This window comes from Dipodomys ordii, unplaced genomic scaffold (assembly GCF_000151885.1).
Source record: "Dipodomys ordii isolate 6190 unplaced genomic scaffold, Dord_2.0 Scaffold19, whole genome shotgun sequence".
In the NCBI taxonomy this organism is placed as follows: Eukaryota; Metazoa; Chordata; class Mammalia; order Rodentia; family Heteromyidae; genus Dipodomys; species Dipodomys ordii.
The window spans coordinates 13,866,532-13,892,405 of NW_012267235.1; the positions used below are offsets into that span (position 1 = coordinate 13,866,532).

At 43.9% G+C, this 25,874-nt stretch overlaps 1 protein-coding gene and 1 pseudogene across 1 annotated transcript; both read right to left on the reverse strand.

Annotated features, from left to right (window-relative positions):
* Positions 1-1,353: 1,353 nt before the first annotated feature.
* LOC105983311 (NACHT, LRR and PYD domains-containing protein 1-like) lies at positions 1,354-22,885 on the reverse strand. Its single transcript, XM_013013146.1, has 13 exons — positions 22,804-22,885; positions 20,862-22,434; positions 18,263-18,433; positions 16,287-16,457; positions 14,145-14,234; positions 13,848-13,939; positions 13,126-13,282; positions 11,668-11,891; positions 8,435-8,697; positions 7,784-7,909; positions 3,576-3,717; positions 2,144-2,188; positions 1,354-1,790 (listed from the first exon to the last, which is right to left on the reverse strand). The coding sequence occupies exons 1-13, from the start codon at positions 22,883-22,885 to the stop codon at positions 1,519-1,521; spliced, it is 3,408 nt and encodes a 1,135-aa protein (XP_012868600.1). The 3' UTR covers positions 1,354-1,518.
* LOC105983216 lies at positions 5,445-5,885 on the reverse strand (annotated as a pseudogene).
* Positions 22,886-25,874: the final 2,989 nt, after the last annotated feature.

Here is a 25,874-nt window from a genome sequence, read left to right on the forward strand (position 1 = left end):
AAAGAATTTCAGGCCCAGAAATGCAATAGATATGGTAAGGCCCTAGCAAAGCTGTATTCAGCAAGTGCAGGAAAAGCAAATACACTTTTCCTAGGCGAAGTGCTAGCACTGAGCAGAATGCAATGAGCCTGCTAGCAGCAGGGGTTAAACTCTAAAGTTAAGGAGTGGCTTAGCTTTAACATTCCTTTAGATTGGAAATGCTTCCTTATTCTGAGAAAGGGGTGCATGTCTTGTTGTTACAAAGTTTTGATGTTTCCGCTTTGGCTCTGACACATTAAGCCTTGGTCAGTTTTTCCTAAATCAGACATATATGTTCCAAAGACCCACATTTAGTAAAAAAAGGACCAACACTTAACATGTCAGAGCCAGAGTGGGAACATCAAAACATTGTAACAACAATGAGATGTGTATCCTTATTAAGAACCTTGGTGCTATTTCTGAGATTATTTTGCTCAAGGCTAGTGCTCTATCACTTGATGCAAAACTCAACTTCTGGCTTTTTGGTAGTTTATTGGAGATAAGAGTCTCATAGACTTTCTCCTGCATGGGCTGGCTTTGAACTGCAATCCTCAGACATTAGCCTTCATAGTAGCTAGAATTACAGGTATGAGCCACCAGCACCTGGCATCATATTAACAAAGTTTCAGTTAACACCCACCATGTAACAGGTACTGTTGGAGGAACAAAAAAGGAAGTGGTAGCAGGACATTCATGGCTCCTTTCCTTAAATGCCACTGTGTAGTGTGGAGGAGACAAGCAGTGAATCTGCAGGGATAATATCACATGTTGAGTCCTGGGATCAGGCAAGAGTGACCCAGGATGATAAAACAGCACGTGGCCCTGCTACCTAAGCCTAATGGAGGACATGGAACCACTTTCCAAAGGAGGAGAACTCTCAACTAAGACTAAGATTCCATCCCCAAGCAGCCTTCTTCTCCATCCTTCTTCTGACTCCGAGAATCAATTTCAAATCCCAAATACACAACTGAATCAATAGAAAAGCCAAGTCTAGCATGGCCAGCAGGAAAGGCTCACATCCCCCACTTCTTTCCTTGTTCTGATTGAGAAACACAGAGAGCCAGATGCTCTGTGCATCAGCAAACTGCAGCTGCATGTTTTTCCTTTCACTGGAATCCAAGTGGTGCCCTTCTCGAGTTCTAGGCATTGACTAAATATTTTAGGTTGAAATACTCAAAGAACAAACATGGTGATACACTTGTAAAGAAGCCTTGAGAGGAATCTTGCCATCTCCTGGACATCCTTGAGATGCTGTTGTTTCACCTGTACCTGCTGTTAATTCTTGGCCTGTGAGAGTTAGGCGGGCCATCTGTGTAGTAGCCCTAGCCCTGGACATGCAACACCCAGCAAAGGTTCATCCATAACTCTAGAGCTGGAAGGAAACTCAGCAAATTGTCTATGGGTGGAGAAACTGAGTCCCCAAGCAAGGCCAGGAAGAACCAGCACTCAAATATAAGTGCTGAGATTTCAGATGCTGAGCTTTCAGGATCTCTCTGAGTCTCAACTCTTCTCCAAGAGTTCCCTGATCAGGTGAGGATGGGTCTCATTCAGGGCTTGGTACAATTGGTCTTTGCAGGTCCAATTCCAGGACCGGCTGAAACTGAACAGCTTCCGCATCTGGGCTGGGCTGGTGTCCTCAGCCCGTACCTGTTCATACTGCTCCTCACTCAGTATCTGTCCATGCAGCAGGTCCAAGACGGAGTCCACGGATGTCACTCGGTCCACAAGCTGCTTCCGATGCCTGTCCACAAAGTGTGGCAAGGCCAGGCTACCTGAGGATAAAGATGAAGCTGGGAATAAGCAAAGAAAGTCTCCCTCTTTCTCTATTTGTGATTCCTACTTCCCTCATGCCAGCACCCGGCCTGGCATTCTGCCTCATCAGGAGGAAGGAGGGGTTCATGATGGGGAATTGAGGTTGTGAGTGGGGAATGCTAGGACCTTCATGGACAGAAGCAATAGCAATGGGGTAGAACTCTGCCCACCCCCAGCATGTACCTCTCCAGCCCATCCCTGGAAGGCTGTTGATAAGTGGAGCCCCTTTCTGCCCTCTTCTCTCCCTTCTAGGACTTTATGCTGCACCTGGCAAAACTACGGACTTCTGTGTCCTCTGAGATCTGTTACTGACCTTTGGGGGCTGGAGGTACTAGAGTACTTGGTGATCTGAGATCTCCTGGAAGGAAAGAGAGATGAAGAAACTTGTATAAATTTGTTAGTTACAGACACATGATACACCTTGAAACTCCCAGCCACCTCTGAGATGCAAGCTTCAGACCAATTCTGATAGAATTGTAAGGGCTGGAAGGACCTTAAGACATCATGTAGGCAGATTGCTTCCATGTGCAAGTGGCAGCCTGAACACCAAAGGCTTTCATCATAAACTAACAAAGAGAGAAGATAGCTGAGTGAGCAATAGAAATATTTCCTACATTGGGCTAGGAAGGTGGCTCAGTGGTAGAGCGCTTGCCTTGCATGCCTGAGGCCCTGGGTTCGATTCCTCAGTACCACATAAGCAAAAAGAAAAAAAGCCGGGAGTGGCGCTGTGGCTCAAGTGGTAGAGCGCTAGCCTTGAGATGAAGAGCTGAGGAACAGCGCCCAGGCCTAGAGTTCAGGCCCTACGACCGGATCCCCCCAAAATATTTCCTACATCATCTCTAAAATCCACTTGATTTTATCTTATTTTAGAATGAACAGGTAGAGAACACATGAGTTTTCTTGCTAGCCATTGTAAACTATTTGACCCCTTATTCTTAGCAGAAAGCTACCTCCTTGTCCTTGTTTCATCTTCTATATTCACATGCCTAATATGTGTGTCTACAGTTTGATTTCAGAGTCAAGAGAAAGAGTACCTTAGCAAACAGGACTAACAAAAGGCTTTTAATAAAAAGTAAAAAATTTAAAAAGCAACAGTAACAACAAATACTAAGAGGAAGGATGATGGAGATCAGGGTTTCCCTGTTAACAAGCCCTGAGAGTTTGAACACCGCCTAAATTCAGCGTGACCTAACAGTACAAGGAAGTGGGCACAAGGATCCTAAACTGTGATAGGAGCCCTGGATCGTCATGATGCAGGGAGGAGGGGGCCTTCCTATTACTGCTTACTGAACCAACTTCGTCCACTTTGATTTATATGTAAAATACAGCAGAGAATGTGATAGGTGATTGGGTGGCTATGTAATCACCCAATCTCAATTAAGAAAAAAGTGAGAGAAGGGATGGGTTAGGAGCGATGGGTGACAATGTTGTCAGACACCTTGTATTCATATACTGTTTTGTAGAATGGGAAGTGCTTTGTATAACTAAAGATAATAATAAAAATTTAAGATAAAGAATTAAAAATGAAAAAATACAGGAAGAAGGAAAGATGCTTGACAGATGGAGAGACATAAGGGAGGCCATGGTCCCTGTTTTTTTTTAGTATTAGTAGGTTCTTTCTTTAGCTTTAGTGAGTTCTGTCTTCTCATCAGCTAAATATGATAATATACATCACACTCCTGTCCCTCCACTCACTGACTCTGTGTCTTCCAACCCTGAACTCTATGGACTTGTTCCAGGTTTACCTGGTTTCAGCAAGGTCTCCCATATTAGAGTCCTATTTTTCTTCTCTTCCATTTTCAGCCTGATTGCTGAGTCCAGCTCACTAACAGAGATCTCAGAGAAGAGCTGGGATACTCCAGGGCTCCGATAGCACAGCTCCAGTTCCTGAAGAGTGAGAGAGTTACCATGTGAGAAGCAAGTTCTCATCCTACCAGGTTCTTTCTCCTTTGCCACCTTCTTGGTGCTGATCAGCCTCACAAACACTGCAGTCAGGAGCCATCTTCAGACCACATGTTCTGAATCAGAAGATGAGGACACAGCTGGGCACCACATTGTCCAATCAGGGATCATGTTGAATCATATGCTCACATATGGTAAGGCAGAAACTTCTCTACCATGTTGCAGGAGCCCAATTCTTCCAACTTCCCACTGAATCCATGTTGTCTTGTCTCCACCTCATACCCTCACTCCTAATGTATCCTACCCTCAACTAGTTTACAATAAACCAGAAATTTACATTCATTATCTTTCCTAAGTTACAGTAAAAGCAAATCTCTTGCTTTCCAACAACTCCAAAAGATACTCCTTCCCAGTTTCCTCAAACTCAATAATAGCATAGGCATCTCCTTTGCATTCAACTTTCAAGTATTAGCAATGTTCTTAACATCTTCCTTTTTCTTGTAATAGCAGTTAATTTGCCCTGTGCTATTGCCTCTACCTCCATAATAAGTTTAGACACGTGTTACAAAGCCTCATCATGCTTTAGGGTTTGGGTAATTCCTTGTGTTGCAATTCCCCTAAATCTACCAACTTTCCTGCTTGTTTTTGCTGTCCAGGGAACCCACCATCAGTTTTCATCTGTGATATCACAATGGTGTTTTGAATTTTCCTCTACTTCTACAACTGTCTATTCATCAACCAGACTCCAGACACTCAAGGCATCTTTGTTTTTCTGGCACTGGATTTTGTTATGTTGCTAAGACTAGCCTCAGCCTCCAAGTGCTGAGATTATAAACATGTACCACCATGCTTGTCTAGCTTGGTGGACCATTAAGAAAGTACTGTGCTTGAATTTGGTACCCTGGGTATTGTGTATATATGTTCAGCTGAACTAGGGAAGGGAAGGGAAACAGCAAAACTGTGACACAAAGGACAAAGGGGGAACAGTATTACTCACAAGACAATCTGTTGGAAATCATCTGTATAACTTGTGGGTGAGGGCAGGAGGAAAAGAGGGAGAAAAATGAGGGTTAACATTAGACAAGAAATGTAATCACTACCTTATTTATGAAACTGTAACCCCTCTGTATATCACCTTGGCAAAAACAAATTTAAAAAGTAAAGAAGGTCTTGTTTGATCATGTTTAGTACCTTTTTAAGGACTTAAAATTGCATTTAATACAAAATACAAATTGCATACCAGGGTCAATTGGACCAATGAGCCCTGTGAGCTCTTCCTTTGGACTCCATCTTTTGGTATATGTACTAGTCTCTTCCACACTAGCACCTTTCATTTCTTTATCACTGATAAGTTCAAACTTGTTCTCGTACCGGTGCTTTTGAATACATCTTTTCATCATGAGAAACTCTACTATAAATCACCTAATGGACAAGTGCTGTTGTTGTTTTTTTTAAATTATTTTTTAAAAATAAAAACATTTTAGTCTCAATTCAAGTGATATTTCAGAGGTGCATTCCCTTACCACCCTGACTATGTTACTCAATTCATTGCCTCCATGTTCTACTTCACATCATTAGGTGTTACTGTGCTTCATCAGGCTGCAGCCTTTGGAAGTGGATGGCTTCTGCCTGATATGTTGGGTAAGACTGGTTTTCTGATACTTCAACATCCTTCCTTATCTTTTATTCTACTCCTGACCCTTGCCTTTCATTTATCTTTTTTGCGGTTTCTGTGGTTTATTTAAGCACAAATAAAGGTGTATGTGAGCTATCTTTTCATTTTCCTCACTGTTCAGCCTGGCATTGGGATTGGTGGCTCTGATGGCCAGCTGTGCTGCTCTTTCCATGATGGCTTTTTGGTTCTTGGGCAATCTCAGTGCACTAAGACTCATTGCACATGAGCAGCATTTCCAGCTCCTTGAAGTTGTGGACCAGGAACTTCCGGTATCCACTGAGCAGCATGTGCTTTGTTTTCTTGTTGCTCCCATAACCAATATTGGGCATCAAGATGTGGTCCTTGAATCTCCTCCGCAACCTGTTGTCAATGCCCCTGGGTTTCTACCAGTTACGCTTGATCTTGACTGGTGATGGATGAACTTCTCGGTCCTCTTTGTGATGATCTTGGACCTCACCTGAGGTCTGAGGGTAGCCATGATGTCTCGAGCAGGAGGAGAGGGCATCCACCTCCATACACAGTACCGAGGAAGAGGCTTTTTATGTATCTTTTTTTACCATTAAAATGTGTATATGGGGGGACTGGGAAGTTGGCTCAGTGGTAGAGCGCTTGCCTTGCATGCCTGAGGCCCTGGGTTCAATTCATCAGCACCACATAAGCAAAAAGAAAAAAGCGGGAAGTGGCGCTGTGGCTCAAGTGGTAGAGTGCTAGCCTTGAGCTGAAGAGCTGAGGTACAGCGCCCAGGCCCAGAGTTCAGGCCACATGACTGGAACCCTCCAAAAGAAATGTGTATATGGGCAAGGCACAAGTGGCTCACTCCTTTAATCTTAGTGATTCAGGAGGTTGAAATCTGAGAATCATGGTTTGAAGGAAGCAAAAAAGTATATGAGAGACTTAACTCCAATTTACCACCAAATAATTGGAAGTAGAGCTGTGTCTCAAGTGGTAGAGTGCTAGATTTGAGCAAAGATTGCTTAGGGACAGCACACAGACCCTGATTTCAAGCCCCAGGATCAGCACCATCATAAAACAACAACAAAAAATAAAACAAAACATAAAAGTAAGTAGTATGCTTCTTTTTGTGATTTCAAGAAGAACAAAATTCTGTTGTCATTCCCAGACTATAGCTGCTGCTCTGAAGCTAGCTGACCATCAGGTCTGTCATCCTCCATCATACCCTAAAGAAAAACTCTAACAGCTATTCTTGGGAAGATTTTCACTAGAGTCAATACTTGCTGTACATACATTTGTTGCAAATGGGATAGTTTATAACTGGTATGAAAAAAATGGTGGTGGCATTGTTTTCTTTAATGGACCCAGTTGATTTGGGGTATGTTTTTATTGATAGAGTGTTATGAGCTGGGTCCTTGGCTTCCAGACTTCTTGCGAGTTACAAGACTAGCAGCCCTGTTGGTTGCTCATTGCCTTGATATAGTTGTGTGAAGCGTCCTGTCTCGAGTCTCAGATGCTGCTGCTCAGCTTCTCTCATGTCACACTCATCTGGCCCTGGTTCATCTATACACAGTGCCATGATGCTTCTCTGATTCTGATCAGCAAACCCAGACAGGCTGAAAATGGAGAAATCTTAGATTCAAGCCTAGTGGTTCACTCTCCTCAACCTTTGGTCAAAGAGTGTGTATGTGAGAGATATGGACAAGAGTAAGCAAAAAGGAATTAATGCAAGCCACACAACTGTACTCAGTGCCAGTAAAGACTGATTTGAGCCTGCAGCTCAGCCTGTACTGAAGAATGGACATACATCCACTCCACATGCGTTAGGAGACAGGCATAAGATATGGGTAGTTCACCCTCAAATCGCACTGTATGTAGTGACTGTTGCCACATTTACAACTTTCTGTTTGCGTCAATGTACTCTTCTAAGAGGTAAAAATTGTGGAGATTTTCTAATATGGAGTTGTCCTACTTTCTGAAAATGCACAACCTAGAGTTCAGCTCTTTCCTTACACTTAAACTCACCCAACAAAAGACAAAATCCTACAATTCCTACTTTGTTAAACATTCTTTAACTGAGAAGCTCCAATTCCCTGTGCATGTTTCCTCTTCTGTAACAAATAATGTACCAGGTGGGTTCAAATACAGGTGTGCTCAGGGTGCATTGTGATTGGCAGGCATCACCAACTGCTAGCCCAGACACTGCCAGTGCCCCCAAGCAAATTCTTCTTCCAAATCATGAAGGTGATTAATTTTCCTGTGAACCATTTTCCTCCTATTTTTGTAGCATTCAACTTAACACCTTCTTTACTTTTTGTCCTACCTCACTTCTTCCCAACAGGCCCTGGGAAGGCCTGAGTTTTCCCCACAAGTTTTTACAGGCACACCATGATCCTAGCAAGGGACAGATGCCTGGCTGCTCACCTGGGGGATGATATCCATCTTCCCAGATCCAGATACAACATAGCGAGAACCCAGGTACAGGGCATCCAGTGGGGGTGGCTTGTGTATTCTTACAAATTGAAACTTTTCTTCTTCTTCATCTATGGCCTAAGAAGTGTACAGAATAATGATTTAGGGAGATTTCTGCCCCACAGCTTCTAGTTTGAAGGAGGAGAGAGAGAGCAAGCACATCAGTGCATTAGTACATTCATGTGGGTAAAGAATGGCTATCACATCTCTGTACCCTCATTCCCCTTCTTCCATAATTTGGCAATTGGAGAGACCACCCTTGGCCTCTGCCATGTTAGATGGGAATAGAGTCACTGACAGAAGGAGGAAGAGGATGGAAAAGGTACAATCTGGGGCATGGAGCTTTCTTGTTCATTTTGCTCCTGGAAAGATGCCACAAATAGTAACCAAGAGATCAATGATGGAGCAGGGAACACAGCTGGGAAAACCCTTGTGTGAGGGGCATGGACCATGGCTAAGCAAAGAACAGGACTGGTCACCCTTGTGCAGGTTCCTGCTTGGGAGAATCCCATCCTCCTTCCAGGTGAGAGCTGCAGGTTTCTGCTGTGTTTCCTGTTTCCTGTGTGCCCACCCTGTCCCGCTCCTCCTGGTTGTCAGTGTCACCTTCTGAATGCTGCAGTCACAGGGGACCAGGTAGAGGTGCAAGGTGACTTCATCAGGACTCAGGTAGTAGTACAGCAATGTGGTGCAGATGATGGGGATGAAGTGCCGGGCGCCAGGAATCATCCTCAGTAGAACTCCTATTGGTGAGAAGCTGGGGTTCTCCAGCACTGCACATCGTGGCTCCACCCTGGCTGGCTTCTCCAGCAGCATGCCCTCCTCTTTAAAGTGGGCCACGTTGAACTGAGAGAGGTCCACATGCTCACCTGTCAGAAAACAGATTTGAGAGTTGTGCACTTCAGGTCCCATCAGGCTTGGCAGGGACAGTAGGATCCCAGGGTTTAGGATCACAGATCTTTCCTGGGACCCAGTGTATATAGTCTGAATGACTGAGTCCTCCTAAATTTTCCATGTAGAAATCCCAACCTTTCCCCCCCTTTCCCATCAATGTAATGGGGTAAGGCAAGAGCTTTGGGGGGTGATCAGACATGGAGATGTTAGTGAATGGTACTAATTTCCGCATGAAAGAGTTCCAAGGAAATTCCCTGTGAAGGTGCAGCTGGTTGACAGCATCTGTGCTTGGGAGAATGCTTACTAGATACCGAATCTACAGACATCACCATCTTGGATCTCAGCCTTTAACAATGTGATAAATCCATATGGTATTAATAGTGTTATCTAGGGGCTGGGAATAGGGCTTAGGGGTAGAGTGCTTGCCTAGCATGCATGAATGACGCCTTTTATTGGATTCCTCAGTATCACATAAACTGAAAAATCCAGAAGTGGTGCTGTGGCTCAAATGGTAGAGTGCTAGCTTTGAGAACAGAGAGGCTCAGGGACAGTGCCCAGCCCCAGGACTGGTAAAAATATAGTGTTACCTAGGATATGCTATTTTCTTATAGCAGCCTATAGAGACTATGGTAGGGAAGGAAGAATGGCCTCAGATGCTGTGGACCATCTGGTCTCTGGAGTGGGACTATCACAGACACCTTAGGCCTTGAGTCAAACTCATAGATAAGCCAGTCCCAGGCCCTGGAGCTGAACAGACACAGAATCTGTGTTTCCCTGTGCTGCTGTGGACTCTCCTTGTATGTGGTGGGGACAGGTTTTGATTCTAAGCAGGTAGAGAACTGTAGGGAGGGGCTGTGGGAAGACGGAGTGACCAAGGGCAGACTCCACTGATCAAATGTCTGGCCACCATTGAAGCTCTTCTATTGGGAAGCACCGTGGAGGTCATGGCTCCCTCTTAGGAAGCTGCTACTTCCTGGCAGGTCTGTCAGGGGTGTCTAAGACTTGAATAAGTATGTGCTGCTATCCAGGACCTTGAGTTCAGAGAGGTGAAGTTGAGATAAAAGACAGTTGGAAACAAGTTTGGATGTGTGATAAACAATAGCAATATTTGATCTTTCATGGACTTTTTTGCCTCAGCCCTTACCACAGATTGATTGATTTTTCCTGGAAAATATGCTGCATTTACTGTATTTCTGGGATAGGCAAACACCTAGACATGCATTTAAATGTCAATGACCCCAGGAATTGATGTTATAATACAGAAATAACGTGATAAATATTTTAATGATAGAACGCTCTTTTTGTTCTCTAAATAGTACCTACATATTTCCTTTAAGATATTTCTTCATAAATAGCTCTTTGAGAACAGAGACTTTGTGTGAAGCACTTTGCAAATTACTCTTTTTAAAGAAATCGATGCTGTTGCTTTAGGCAGTCAATGAGCATTAGCTTCACTTGTATATGATTCAGTTCTTTGCTTATTATTCTATCTTGCACTTCGGAGTTCATGTTCCATTTTCTCTAGGTACATATTTAAGACTTTTTTTCAAGAAGTATTTCTTTTTGGTAATCTCTCTGCTTTTAATTTCTTGTAAAGATCTTTTTAACTCAAAATAATTGTATTTTTGCAATTCACAGTTCTTGATGGACAGTTATTGCTCAGGACCATGAAGACATCTTTCCACTGTCCTCTGCCTTCCACTGTTGCTGCTCAGGAGTCAGTCAACATACCTCCCTAGGTAAGCTTTCCTTCTGTAGGCAGTAACCTTTGCTTAAGACTTGGGATTGACAAGTTTTGCTATAATGTTGATTTGTTTCTGTCCCTTTGTTTTTTCTTTTCTTCTTTGCACTTTTTAAGTTCTCACCCTGAGAAGTCTTACATTTCACAGTAATATCACAGTAATTCTCTTGGTAATTTTCTCTTTTATTATTGCATCATTTCTATTCTCTCAAGCATATTATTCTAGAATTCTAATTAATTATACAGTTGTTTTCATCATGGTATCCTCCAAATTACGTAATCTTTATACATGTTATCTGTCAATCTCATCTGTTCCTATTTTATCATTTGTACTATTTCTTGCTTCATGTTCATATTTTACCAATTTTAAGTGTATTTTGGACACATATATATATGTTATATTCCTGATAATTTCAGAGACTGAAATTTTAATGGGTTGATTCGTATGATGCAGTTTTCTGCTGGGTTTCATTTCTGGTACACTGTAGTTTTTTTGTGATATTTACTTTTTTCCCCAGACATTGTGTTGATATGTATCTCAGACTGGAACTTGTTATCTTCCTGCTTGAACCTCTTGTGTGCTGGCATGGTGGTTATTATCCATTGTACCCAACTTTCTCTGTGAGGACTGGAAGTGTGAACTTGTATTTCTTACGGGAAAAATAGTGGTTGGCTATTGTGACCATTGTCCATTTTGAGCCATTTTTGTGTGACTGCAGATCTTAAGTATAATCTGGCAACATTATGTCTTCTCCCTGCCTGACAGGAGGTGATAGTTTCTCATTGATGATTGACTCTGGGTACTCAATATTTTTAATTAGTTCCTCTGGTCTTAATTTATACACAGATATGTATTAGAAAATATTTTAAAATGGAGGCACTGAGAGAATTCTATGTTTCCTGATGAGACTGTGGATGTAAAGAGCACTGAATAAACTTCTACTAATTATCACTGAGGACATAGCTTTATATTTGGGAAACTACAAGGTAGTCTAGGCAGAAATAACTGTATGACTTGGAGACATATGCTTCCAATTTTGTTTAGGGAAGTAGGGGATGAAGAACAGTCTCCAACTTCCATACCCTCTCCACCTTGCTAGCAAGCTCTGGGTTGCTCATCCTCTTTCCTCACACTCTATACTATGATATATCATTTTTCTGGGCCCTTATCCTACCAATCTCATCCTATGTTTCCATTCTTTACCTTGGAGGTCCACAAAGTGAGGGAGGTACACAGCAGCTACAGTTCCTTGCTCAGCCCTGATGCCAAACAGAGGCCCTGCTATCATCCAGGTGTGCTGCAGCCAAGTCTTGTCCAGGCAAGTGTCCCAGGAACAGAATTCAATGGTGATGGTCACTGCCCTGCTCACCATAAAGCCCAGACCCATGTTGGGACAGTGGTAGAAGCCGGCCATAGGGAAGTGAACACTGTAAAGAGGGAGAGGCAGACATCAAATTACACAAATCCACCAAGCCCCTTCTGGATGCCAAACACAGTAAAGCAGCTATGGGTAGTCCAGAATAGCTAAACCTATTCCACCCAAGGTCACAGGTTTAGTCCTGGCTCCTCTGCTCTCTGAGGAAGTCATTTAGCTTCCCTGATCTCAGTTTCCTCATCTATAAGTGGTAGTCACCATACCTTACAGAGCTGGGAGTTATGAGTAATGTAATGTAAATCAATAGATTTTCACATGCTTGGGAGCAGGTGGTCAATGCTATTATGATGGCCATGACAAAATAGGAAAGTGTTCTTATTTTTTAAAGTGTATGCTTATGTTTTGACGAGGAATTTTACCAATAGTGAATAAAGCTACATGCTATTGCTCATGAGCAGGCTTTGTAGCTGAACACAGATCAAAATGGTTTTTCCCAAGGATCCCCATTTCTTGTGTAGTTGGGTGGTCAGAGGATAGCTTCTGAAGTCGAGGTGGAGTGCCTTGTTCTTCCCTGCTGAGGCAGTGCCTGTGGCAGTGAATGACGAGTGACAGCCTGTTGGATTGAGCTCATGGTTCTGGTTAAATTGTTCATTATGAGACCGGGAGACCTTGGAGGACAGGGTTGCCATGTTCCTCATGACCTCATAGGTATTCTTAATAAAAAGGTTGCTTTGCACCTAGTGCTTATTAATAAAGCAGGAACATACAGATTATAGGATACTGAAATGAGATTAAGGAGAGAAACCAATCAAATACAATGAGAAGTCCTTATCAGAAGCTGGTTAGGACAAATATCAGCAAGAATGCACCTCCCACAAAGGAGAAAATGTGAACCAGACTGCATTTAGATAACAGGAAAGACTTAATGCCAGTTTTTTAGGAGGCAAAAATTACGTTGGATTAGGAAAAAAAGGTCCCTATTTGTGTTAGTTGAGGTGTATAAGGGCCTAGTTAATGCTTAAAAAATCATTTAATATCTGGATTTAAAATACTGTAATATTAACAGAAGAGGAAGAAAGTGATTGAAAGTCATTTGGAAAATAATCACTGGAGCTAGATCAAGGAACAATGATATTCCTAACATGTTCAGCTTTTGTGTGTGCTTGAAAATTTATTAATACTCCTATTTTTCACACAATCAAAGTACACATTAAAAGCATGCTGAAATTAGGAGTCAGGAGACTGTGGGGAAATTTCAGCTTGCGGTAGCAGAGCCCCTCACTCACCAGCACAGGTGCCTTTCGCTGTCAATCAGCTCAGTATTCACAGGTCCAATGGGACCCAAGAAGACATCTTCTGTTCCTAGACAATCCCCGGTCAGGATGGTTTGTGAGGCAGCAGTAAGATATGAGACCAGCTCTGATACTAGTTGGGCATCTTCCTCTGGAAGAACAGGACACTTTATTTCTAGACTGTCCAATGAGGTCTTCCCAGGAATTCATAGCTGGCCTATGCTGGGCTTTTCTCAAGCCTAACCATCCTAGGTAAATCAGCAGTGTGTTTGTAGCCTCTGTTTCTGCTGCTGTGATCACTTTCCCACCTTTGACCATACCCATCCCACTATCCCACTCGCCCACATTCTGCCTACCTCTCCTTCCCACTGGTATAGTCTTGTACTTCCCATCATGTTGCCTGTGGGAAGGATGGAAGAGAAACTTGGCTCTACAGATGGATGGACATGGATAGAGAGAGTTTCTCAAGCCTCAGAAACCCAGAATAGAACATCAGACATGCGACAGGGTTTGACACAGGATACAGATACTGGAGGCAGGTAACACCAGCCCCTGAGGCTGGGAAAGAGGACAGATTTTTCTCTAAGCCCTTGGAGCACATGATCTTGCATGATATGGACTCTTCCAGGTAGGAAATCTTTTATGGCCCACATGATGGTCAGTTGATGAAGAGGAAACTCTGTCACAGTTGTTCCTCCCCAAGTCCCTTCAAATACCTGAGTTTAGTTTCTTCTCCTTGAGTGAGGTGGGGCTGTTATCTATCTCTCCTCCATCTGATCTCTCAGTAGGGGTCAGCTCACTTGTCTTCCTATAACAGAGAGATGTTGACTCTCCCTTAGATGTAGGGGATATTTTTCACAAAAGATCCCAAACACCTTACATTACTTTAGTTCTGTAGTTTCTTGTTTCCTTCTTACCTCTATTTATCCACCATCCAATGACTCTACCTCTTGGCTCTAGAGCTGCTGCAAAGGCTCAGCCCTGGCTCTGGGTCAGCCAGGCCCCACACTTACCACAGTGTTGACATGAGCAGCTCAAGTCTCTTTTCCTCTAGGGCCTTCAGTTCCTCCTTCTCTGTGTCACTCAGAGAGGTCTGGTCTAGCCTGCACGCACAAGGGGAACTTGGTTCGCTTGGGTTCCACATCACAGGATCTTCAAGCCCTCAGGCCCAGGACTCTGGACTCTGAGACCTGCTGGAGGCATCTGTCTCAGTCTGGTCCCTGGGAATCAGGCTCTGAGGAGGCTGACTAGGGAGTGCTGTTGGGCTAATACCAGGTCAGAGGAAGGAAGGGCAGCAGAACTGTGCAGAAGGAGGCACTAGCTTCAAGGTGGACTCAGGGTAGGCACTGGTCAGCTCACAGGCAGTTCTGAACCCAGAATGACCCTTTGGACCTGTCCTGAGTTGGGAGGAGGGGCTGAGCTTTTATGATCTATAGGGCTCAGGCTTCTAACAGGTCATCCAAGGAAAGAGACAGGGCCATGGATGAGGTTGTTCATGTTGGTAGAATGTGAGCCTGAGCAAGCAGCATTCCCAGTGCTGGGAGGCATTTCTTAGTTCCTCAAGAGACTTTGGGTAGAACTTTAGTATATGTAGAACAGCTGTGCACAGTAGGGGCCTGGGTTTTCTCCTCAGAACCTAGAAGATCCATCGAAAGGAGAGTCCTGGTTTCCATCTTACAGACTTCAGGAACTGTAGTTTCCATCGGATCTGGGATGGTTACAAACCTCTCCAGGCCTGTCCATCCCTGTCACTGAGTGAAGACAGGTCGTTCTTTCTTGGTTGCTGTGAGGCAGCACAAAGCATCTAAGAAACCTGCACCATGATCATCATTACTCTGTCATGGCAGCGCTCCCATGGGAAGGTAATGGAATCCTGAGAGTGTAAGTTTGCCTCTGTCCACAAGTCCCTCGGTTTTATGAGGACAGGAAGGAGGTAGAACCTTCTTCTACAAGATTTATAAAAGCTAGCTTTCCTCAGAGGTAGCAAAAGTATCACAACTTAGTATTGAGCTATGACCTGAATACAGATCTACTGGCAGAGACAGGTCTGGAGAGGAGAGGGGATGCAGCAGAAGGTGATGGTTCTGAGGGCTTGGTAGGGTGCAGGCTGGGGAGTAAAGTTGACCGGGTTGTTAAGGTCAGTGTCAGCTGCAGGAGAACCAGCGGGCAGATACTTTTTATTTTTGATGCCATTAATCTGTTCTGATTACTCTTTGAAGATGAAGAACTGGCTGAGGGAGGCCACTGGGCATGGAATACTTGGACCCTTTCGGCTTAGGAAGAGACACGGTTCTGAAAAAGGAGGCTCTGAGCACATAGCAGGGCGTGTCTAGAAGCTACAGGAAGCCTCAGCTAGTAGCTCTCTGTCAGCTTGTATAAGGAAGACAATGGAAGAAACACTTGAGAGACAGTATGAGGAAGGTGGGCTTGTTGAAAGACAGGCATGAGGAAATGGAGATTATCCTGGCTTGTATGAACCCCAGGGCTCAGTGTCAGCTGCACATGGCATTGTCCAGCCTCTGGTGCTTAAGCTCCCCTTTTATTCTTCAGGACTGAAAGCCTTGGAGGTCTACTGATATAATTCTAACCTGTGCTAATGTTTAACTTTACAGTATCTGTATTTTGCTTCACACTGCTCAAAACAGCTTATGAATATGTATTTTGGGGCTGATGGGTGGTCCACACTTCTCTCCTCTTCAGTGTGTCAGCCACAGGAGGGCAGGGCCCTCCAGTGTGTCTCTAGGGCCTGACCTACTGCTTGGCACACAAGAGCGATGCTGTGAATGAAGGCATGAGCAAATGAATGAGTGCAGAAGTTCTGGGGTGAGGAGAACTGGGAGTCTCTGAAATCATACTGCCTCAATGACATGATCTCTCTATCATATCTGACTCTGCACACTGTGCACTAAAATACATTTTATCTCATTGTAATCCATGAGGTGGAAGTGATACTCCCATAACATACTGGTGGAAACTGAATCTCACAGAAGACAGTGATTTGCTCAAATCACATGGTGTGAAAGTAAGTGGCCTAGCAAGCAAGGACTGGCCTGGCTGAGCATTTACTGTCCCTTTTCTTCACCTGTATGTCTGCCAAGAACCTCCCCTCTGCCCTTCTTCTGCACCCAGACTAGAAGAGACCCCCATGGCCTTACCGTAGGAATGTGAGTTGGCAGGCAGGATGCTTGAAACGCTGGCAGAGCAGCTTCACACCAAGGTCACCCAGGTCATTCTTTCTCAGGTCGAGTTCCCTCAGCCTGCAGCTGTTGCTAAGCACAGAGGCCAGGTCCTGACAGCAGCTGGAGGTGAGGCCACAACTGGCCAGCCTGCAGCAGAGACACACAAGCTCACTGTCCTGAGGGCTCTCTCATCTATGTAAGTGGAGTCTAATTCATGTTCTCTGTGGATCCTGAGGTGTCATTAAAGGAAGAGAGGCTTTCCTGGCTGAAGAGACCTGGGAAGTTTTCATTTCCTCATTTAACCAAGTCCTTAGGATACAGCAACCACCCTTACTTCTGATAAAATTCACAGGCATTTCATCCACCATCATCTCATTCTTGTGTTAACAATTTACTCAGTGTTCTAGCTGTAAACCTGGGTTTAATTGTTAACTACGCTGGCTCTGCCAAGTACCTATACGTAGTGAACAATGGCTCCATAGAGATGTGTGGAAGTTAAGGATATCTCATATCCAGGAAAAATAAATCAGTGAGTTTTTAATATAATAACTAATGTTGAGAGCAATACTAAAGGTTTAGTGGAACTGAGGATCAATCTTGGCTCCCCAGTACATGTGGAGGTTAGGAGTCAGTGCTAAAGAGCCGAGGGACAGCACTCAGGCCCAGAGTTCAGGCCCCACGACCAGACCCTCCCACAAAAAAAAGAATTCCCACTCTTCCTGGGATTGCTGAACCCCTGATATTAGGAGATAGCTTGCTCTCATGCCCTTCTTCTCATCCCACCGACTTCTTGTTCAGGAAGAATGATGGAAAGCCAGCAATGGCTCTGTGAAGATGAAGATGTGGTATAGGGATAAAGGAGAGAAATGCAGGTAGAACCAGGGTTATGAATATCTGATCTTAGAAGCCAAAATTGACCGCCATAGAAACTGAAAGAGTGCGTGCACGCATGTGTGTGTCTGTGAATAATTGTGTGCAGTAGGGACAGTAACTTCTTGAGTTTTTAGAAGAAGTGTGCTACAATTTTTTAGTACTGTGTCCTGACAATGATGCAGCAGGCACTGAGAGACACAGGTTTTATTCTGGCACAGTGGGAAGTTTAGAATATGGTGAGTTTCGGGGCCCTTCCATGGAGGATGTATCATTGGATTGAGAGATGCAGATGGAGACCTGACAGGCAGCTGTAGAAGGTGCAGGAAGGAGGAGGGAGCTGACCTTGGAGCCAGGTTATGCTTCTTTAGGTTGGATACCAAAGACGTCTCCCGCTTTATCGTCCCCTTCTCTCCTTCATCAAATAATAACCGCCTGCCCATTAGCCCCACCTGTTTACTTTTTGATTCATTTGGACTTCCTTACATATCTGAAAGTCCAAGGTGAGCTGTATGGAAGGTGTGTCCAGCACTTGGCATTTGAGAGCGCTTGTCCACAGACAATTTATATTTCGTCACTGTTCCCAGTGTTGGGATATCAACGGTACCCCCAGAAAGCCAGCATCCAGGCAGCATCTGTTAGAATAGCTCATTGATTACTATCGTTAGCAAACTCTGGAAAGATTTTTCTTTAGATGGTCATAGGGCTTGAACCCAGGGCCGGTCCACTGTCCCTCAGCTTTTTTGCTCACCACTTGGAAACACAGTGCCACATCTGATTTTCTGGTGGTTAATTGGAGATTGGTGTCTCATGGACTTTCCTGACCTGACTGACTTTGATCCATGATCCTCAGGTCTCAGCCTCCTGAGCAGTTAGGATCATAGGCTTGAGCCACTTGTGCCTGGCTTCTAAAGATCTTTGTTCACACTTATAACTCTGGTATCTCTCCAAGTCTTGGTCAAAAAGTGAATCCATAAATATTTGATGGCTACAGAAACCAAGCCAAGTTCTGTACTTAGCTTTTGCCTTTGATCTCTTGCCCATCTCCGTTTTGGGGAGAGCCCAGCCCAGCTCTGACTCACCTTAAGGTCTCCAGGTGGCACTGGGGGTGTCTTAGGGTCTCACACAGACTCTGTACTGCAGAACAACTCAGTGGATTGCCACTTAAGTCCAATTCCTTCAGGCTTCCACTGACCTTGAGAGTGGAGAAGAGAACCTTCCACGAGGTATCAGTGAGTGGGGCCCACATGGACCTGAGGCAGAGAGAGGACCAGGAGAGGTGTATCATTGGTAGACAGGGTCTGAGCAGCGCAGCCTTGTACAACATTGCAGGTGTGTTCCCTGAGCACCAGGCCTCCATGGACAGAGCCATTTCCAGGACTGACTATCCTACATAACTGCCCTTTGTCCCCAACACCTGACCCCTCCTCTATGTGGCTGCTCATTCTCTCTCTTAAGTTCTGCTTCAAGCTACATAATGATACTCTTGTTTCTTTTCAGATATCTCCACTTCAGTAGCCCAGTAACTCTTGACCCAGTAGGTTCCAATAGGTCTCTAACCATTCAGCTTTTCCTCAAGTCTGAATAGCTTGTATGGACAGGGAGATGAGACTCTGAAGCCAGCAGGCTGCATGGTAGGCCTGGTTCTGTGACTATTTATTCATCTGTAAAACCAAGGTAATAATAGTACCTACGATGAAGAGGGTTTGTGAGGATTATGAAGTCTTTCTGAGTCCCCCAAAAGTGTACATTCTGTTGAACCTTTTAACACTTCAGAAATATAAACAGTGCATATTCTTCAAAAACGTTACACTTTTCCAATCGTGACTGTAGCAAAAGCTAAAACGTATATTTTTCCAATTTATCAACATGAAGTTAATGTGAAAGATACCAATGAATAAAATTTGCAAGAGATATCTTTTTTGACGCTAGTATCCCATTTACATTGTTTGAAAGAAAAATTTAGACTTGATTATCCAAATGCATGAGGTTTAATTATGAACCAAGGAACCCGGAAGCCTCTCCTTCACCATCCTCACTCCTTCCTATCACAGGCTGCTCCACAGCTGGGGCCAGTCTTCCCCATGTCTGTGTTCAGCAGCCTCCTTCCCGCCCCCTGCCCTTCCTGGCTGACTTAGGGCCTCTCATTTCCTTATACTTCAGCAGCAGAAGCTCCAACTTTCCCAAGACCCTCTCCAATCTCCACAAGCCGTGGTCCATTCCAAACTGGCTGGCTCTGACCTGGTGTCCCTGGCTCCTTCTGCACTCTCTGGACTCTGTCCTATTCCTGATCAGAGCTCTGCTGAAAACCATGTAAAGCCTCAAAGTCAAATCATGTTATCATCATGAAGAATTAGAAACAAACTTACAGATAGGAGAACAGGGCATTGGTGGGATCAGCCATAAAGCTCCCCCATGGGAAAAGCACATGGCCATGGGACTAGTGTCATATCAACCTTCTCAGTAAAAGGAGGTATAGCCTTGATATATTAATATCACTAACTAAAGCTGATTACAAGATAAACTATATAGCATGGCTCAATTTCCCTATAGGAAGGACATAGAAAAATGACTCCATAGGTATACTTCATTACTGCATGATATAATTGTGATTTATATTTTCTTTTTCTTTCTTTTTTGGTCTGAGACAGGGACTTGAATTTAGTATCTGATGCTTTCACTCACTGGCTAGTGCTCTACCAACTTAGCCACACCTCCAAACCTGTGATTGACATTTCCTTCTTTGTAATTATCTTTTCTCAAGGAACATGGGTTTTTATCATGATAAATATCTTTATAAAGTCTGAAAATAGAGGAATCATATAAGTAGACTATTTCTTCCTTTGAGATCTTTCCCTTTCTGCTCCCCATGTTGACCACTTCTTTCTCTGTACCTTTGTTATTGTATTATATTGTATCTCTGTATTGGCATTGCTGCCTGATGTGTCTTCTCTCCTAGTTTCTGAGCACTTTAGGGATTTTGCTCTTCAATTACGATATTTAAGGCCTGGAAAGCTTAATGCTTAGTAAGAGAATTTTTGAAGAGTTAAAATCATCAGCTAACACACCACTGCCCAGGGATGGCATGGTGAGAGGCAGGAACTCCGGGAGGGGACATTCTCAGTGCAGTTAGGTTGAAGGTAGTTAGAGAGCACTACACTTCCAAGCTCCCATTTGGATTCAGGTTGACTGCCTACAACAGACATAAACAAAGAACCAGGATTTCAGGGAAAACTGAACATTTCTTCTCAGACACCTGTATTCTGAGGTGATGAGAAATGGTCTCAAGGCCAAGATCACTGAAATGGGGAAGGGAGTATCTGAAGTGCCTGAGTGACACTTTCTCAGAGAAAGCCAATGAAAAGAGAGGCTCAGAGGCAGGTTTTTCTGAGTCTTGGAGAGGTTAGGACCATGTGAAGATCAGCATGAAGTTGGGAGAGTGCCCAGCAGAGGAGGTGGTGGCCCTCTTAGAGCTAGGAAGAGGGACTGCAGGACTAGGCAGGTCTGTCACACGGTCGTACCAAAGCTCTTGGCTGGGCAGACAATGGACATCAGTTTGGGCAGTTAGAAGTCACCAATGACCTCCATCCAGAGCCCTGGGGCCAGATGTTTCTGGTGCACAGCACAACGGGGCTCTTCAGACACAGAGGAGCTGGAGGAAGGGTTTGGTGGGATACTCACAGAACTACTCCAGGGAATCTCCGTACTTGTCTCTGCGGTCCAATCAGCTGAAGCCTCTTCACATGGCTGCAGAATTTAATACAGAAAGTGGCCACCAGAAGCTCCATGTCTGTACGGGGGCACATTCTGGCTCTACTGAAACTTTGCATAACTTGGGTCAGAAACTCTTCATCCTGAGTTTCATAAAAACAGTGAAGCACTTTCAGCGAAAATGGCTGCTGGTACCTGGATTTCATCTGTGCCCAATATAGCAGCTCCTGTTTCTCCATCTGAGGCAGTTGGTGGGTAATGCATTTCATCTCTTTTGTTACTTGTTCACTTAAAAGACCAAAGAGGAATTGAATGGTTGGTTCTTCAAACAGGAGATGCCTTCTATACTCTACTTGCAAGTCTTTCTCTGCTATCTGGAAGATAGGATATTCATCCCATAAGGCAAAAAACACTGTTGCCAGGAACTCCTGGAAACAGAGGTGAGTGAAGCTGTAGCTCATAGATTGGTGGTCTTGAAGGATACCAATCCCTATGAAATTGGAAATGACATCCTGTCCTAAATCATAAATCCTCAAGTCATCTATTGTGAATATAGTCTTTCTCCAACGGATGCCCTCAGCAGCCAGGGAGCAGATCCCCCTGAGATGTGTCCCCAGGAGCTGAGCTGGGAGGTTCTGGTCAAGGTAGTGCAGACAGAGGGCTGTGGTGGTCTGGGGGGTGAGTGGAAGCTCCTCTCCCCGCTCCATCTGTTGCTTGAGGCATGTGCAGACCAGCCACGACACCCAGGGCACCAGACACAGAGTCAAGAGTTCGGGGTTTGATTCAACCAAGCTAAAGGCTTTGAGTGCTTGGCTCTCATCTGGGAAATATTTGTAGAAATATTCCTTCCTGCTGAACTCAGAGAAGCCCAGGACTTCCACCTGACATGGCTGCTTCAAGATAGGGACGAGCTTAGAGAGTGCGGTGGTCCGAGCTGTGATGAGCAGGGAAGCCTCAGGAAGGATGATTCTACTCAGCAAATTGCTCAGTAGTAAGTAAATTGGCTGACGCTTGCTCCAGTGCAGACCTAGGGAAGACATCTTCCTCTCTACAGTCCATTGTAACTCATCCACACCATCTAAGATGAAGAGCAGCTGCTCTGGCCTAGACATGATCTGATGAATGGAAACTTCTGGGACAGCTGGGTCATTTTCAAGAAGCTCAGCCAGACTTGAAATGCCACGCTGGTCTAACTCCTTGCAACTGATGAAAAAGATGTGCTGGAATAGGTCCCTGTACAGCCGCCCTTCTTCCCAGGCTGCTCTCACCTGCCTGGCCAGAGTCGATTTCCCAATTCCGGCAGACCCATATAGTATGACTGTTGGAGATTGTCCCTGAGTGTCTAGACTTGGGCCAAATAAATCTCTGATCTCAATCAAATGTCCTCTCTCCTTCACTTCATCTTGATGCCAGCTCTTCCTGAAGAGGGGCTCCTGGTCTTTGGGGTAAGGTTTTTGTAGAAGTAGCAGTTGAGTGAAATATTCATTTTTCCAAGGGAAAGACTTCTTTGTCTTCTGGTTCTTGGATGTTATTTTTCTGGCTTCTAAGTAAGGGAGGGTAGAGGGAACATAAATGAATAGGTTAGAATGATTTATGATTTATTTGTTTGTTAAACAATCATGAACTTTGTGCAGACTCTAAGCTACATATCACATTGGATGCAGACCGTGGAACATTCTTGGTAGCACAGTGAGGGAACATGAACTTAGACAGAGAGGATTCTAGTTCAAGTCCTGATGTGACCAAACCAGATGAATGACTTTCTTTCCTTTTTTAAATATGTATCAAGGGCACTGCTTCAGTGACTAGAATAAAGACTGAATTTCCACTGTTTCTTGATTTCTCATCTCTGACTACTTGAAGGCTATGAGAGCAGTCTTAGATAGTTGCAATGAAGACCTATAAAACATACTTTGGGTGGTGAGATATAGGGCCTTGTTTTCGGGGCCTGGACCCCTCCTTAGCATTTTCACTTGAGGCTGATGCTTGACCATTAAGGCATATTCCCCCTACTGGCTTTTTGTTGATGAATTGGAATTAAGAGTCTCATAGACTTTTCTGTCCTGGCTGGCTTCAAACTGTGATTCTCATATCTCAGATCCTGAGTAGATAGGATTACTGGAGTCTAGCAAAAACCCACATATGATTGTTCTCTCTTTACACACATATCTCTACCTGTGCTTCTAATATTTCAAAAAATGCCCTATGGGTTTTGTACTTGTTCTGAGATGCTATTTTATTCAAGTGCTCCACCGAAGAATTCCCTTAGAATTTAAAGTCAGGTGAAAAAAAGCAATTCTTTGTTGAGAGGTGACATTGACCTAGACCCATTGTATTCATTAACTGCTTTGTTGAATGGCCACACCTTTATACAGCTAATAAAAATATTTAAAATGCAATTCTATAGAATCAGCCTTTTCTTATGTATGAAAGCTACCATTAAATCCATTTCATATATATCCATTGTGCTACTTGCTTGGACACTCATCACTAATATAAATATCTTTTATGCCTCCTAATTTTTCCTCCCACTTTTTTCATTTCAATTTTGTGCGTATATCATTTTAATGTTTAGTTCATTTGCATGTTTCTGTAAGATGATTCTAATCCTTTATTCCTTCCTTGCTTTATCCTTTCTTCCTTCCTTATTTCCTTCTGAAACCAGATAGACTAAGAAAAATGGAGGTATAGTCAGCTTACAGCAAATACAGGAGCTATTCCTTCATTTCCATTAAGATTATGGGAATAAAGTCATTTGGTGAAACAGGAAAACTTATGGAAACTGAGGCCTGGTGAAAGAAACTTGGAAATATAGTATTTAGAAACATAGAAATGGTACCATTGCTTCAAGAGACAACAGGTTGCATTCATTCCTGATGGATGCATTTATGTATGCCTTTCTGAGAAGAATGCCTTCCCAAACTTAAGCCACCTAGCTTAAAATGCAAATAGCCAGGTGCTTCCTTATCTCAAGGATAGGATTTGTTTTTTGGCAGGATGCATTCTTACTTGGAAACTCAGAAAATAATGCCAGATGTGCTTAGAGTAAAGACAAAGAAACCAGCTTTGCATAACTTGAAATGTAGATCCCCTGCCTTTATCTTATAAATGTCCTAACAGGCCAAGGAGCAGTATGTCTTTTACTATAAGTGCAGGCACTCTGGGGCTGTGGGTTTAGCCCAGGGTAAGTGTGCCCACCTGGTGCAAGCAAGGCCCTGGGTTCCCTTCTCAGTCCTGGAAAAAAAAAAAAAGAGCATTCACTCTGTTAGAGTGTGCTCCAGCCCTTCTGAGTGTTTGTCTGCTTGCTTGCTTGTTTACTTAACAAAGCTCTGCCAAGTTTTCTTACCATATTGACTTGTCTAGAAAATTTTTGCAATCAAAGTCAAGGACCCTAAATGAAGAGTTCCTGCATTTTTTGTCGGTAGTGGGGCTTGAATTCTGGTCCTAAGCGCTGTCTCTCAGCTCTTCAGCTCCAGGGTAGTGCTCTACCATTTGAGCCACAGCACCACTTCCAGCTTTTTCCACTTATGTGGTGCTGGGAATTGAACACAGAGCCTCATGCATGTGAGGCAAACCCTCTACCACTGAGCCAACTTCCCAGCCCCATGAATTCTTGCATTTAAAGGAAACTACTCAACTCATCTCCTGCCAGTGATACTTTCTTCCTTCTTCCCTATTTTGGATGAAGAGTGGTATGACTTATGAAGTTAGTCAATATACATGGAGCATGGACCACATTTTAGAACCATGAAGTCTATGAGTTTATTCCTAAATTCATGTAGAACAAATCCTATTAATTGAACATCTCTAAGATTTCCAAGGTGGCATCTCCTAATGCTGAGAGGCAGTGTAATTGATGGTTAAGACCATGCCACTGAACCCTGTGTGCCCGTGGCTTTGGTGTACCTGTCCTCATTACCCAGATGTCATAAGGCATAGGACTTCAGTGCTTAATAAGATAGAGATGTGGACTATGGTGAAGGAGACAGTGATAGTTTAATTCCAGCTCTGCCACTAACTGTGTGACTTTAACTTTAGAGCTTTGCTCATCTCTACAGCGGGACAATAGTTGTCTTTGTCACAGAGTGGTTGTGAAATTGTAGAGCATGCAAGTGAAGCCCTGGGACCAAGGCCTGACCTGGAGTGAGGTCATTTGAAGGGACATGACTTGTTCTAGACACTTGGGTAAAGAGATGCTGAGGGCCCCTGTGGGAACCAAATACTGCTCTCCTGATCCCAGGCCAGTGCCCTGCCCACTAAGCCAGGTGGTGTGTTTCCTGTGCTGAAGAATGAACCTGCATTTAAATACCCGGGGCTTCTTGGAGGCAGTGTCAGAGCCCATTGTTGAGACTTCCAAGGCAGGATTGGTAGAATTGTTTCAGAGGATTTCTAGGTCTTTTGTGTTCAGTCTTTCAACCAGGTCCCCAGGGGATTGACTCTTGGTTCATGCTTTTGCTGTCCCCCTCAATAAAAGTAAAGAAAGAAAAAGAAAGAAAGAAAGCTGGTGCTGGTGGCTCATGCCTGTCACCTTAGCATTTCAGGAAGCTGAGAGCTGAGGAATACAGTTTAAACCCAACCTGGGCAGGAAAGCCTATCTCCAATTAACCACTAAAAAGCCAGAGGTGGAGTTATGAGTCAGGTGGTAGAATGGTACCTAGCGGATGGGAATGTGTCTTGCTTTTTTTTTTTTTTTAATGAACCCAGTGTGGCTCCCAGGGCCTACTGAGTTCTCCCCACCTCCCTAGAACCCCTTATTGTAAACTATCATCTGAGCAGTTCTTGGGAATGCACACACACCCGGAATCATCTAAATTTAAACCATCTTTTTTAGCCATCTAAGTGTGACCTAAATGTTCATCATAATGAACATGACTCCCTTCTACTGTCCACCATAACACAATTAAACATGTGTCCTTGACAAATTATACTTAAGCTTCAGACTCCTTTCCTTCCCCACTCTTTGTTTCTCTGACCCTGCTCAGT

Excerpts from the sequence above, each read along its gene's own strand:
- LOC105983311 (XM_013013146.1), bottom strand. The coding sequence starts at position 22,885 with ATGGTCAAGCATCAGCCTCAAGTGAAAATGCTAAGGAGGGGTCCAGGC. Across the intron at positions 16,458-18,262 it reads TGCCACCTGGAGACCTTAAG|GCTGGCCAGTTGTGGCCTCA; the intron begins GTGAGTCAGAGC and ends TCTCTGCTGCAG. Across the intron at positions 11,892-13,125 it reads AGCGAAAGGCACCTGTGCTG|TGTTCACTTCCCTATGGCCG; the intron begins GTGAGTGAGGGG and ends CCCTCTTTACAG.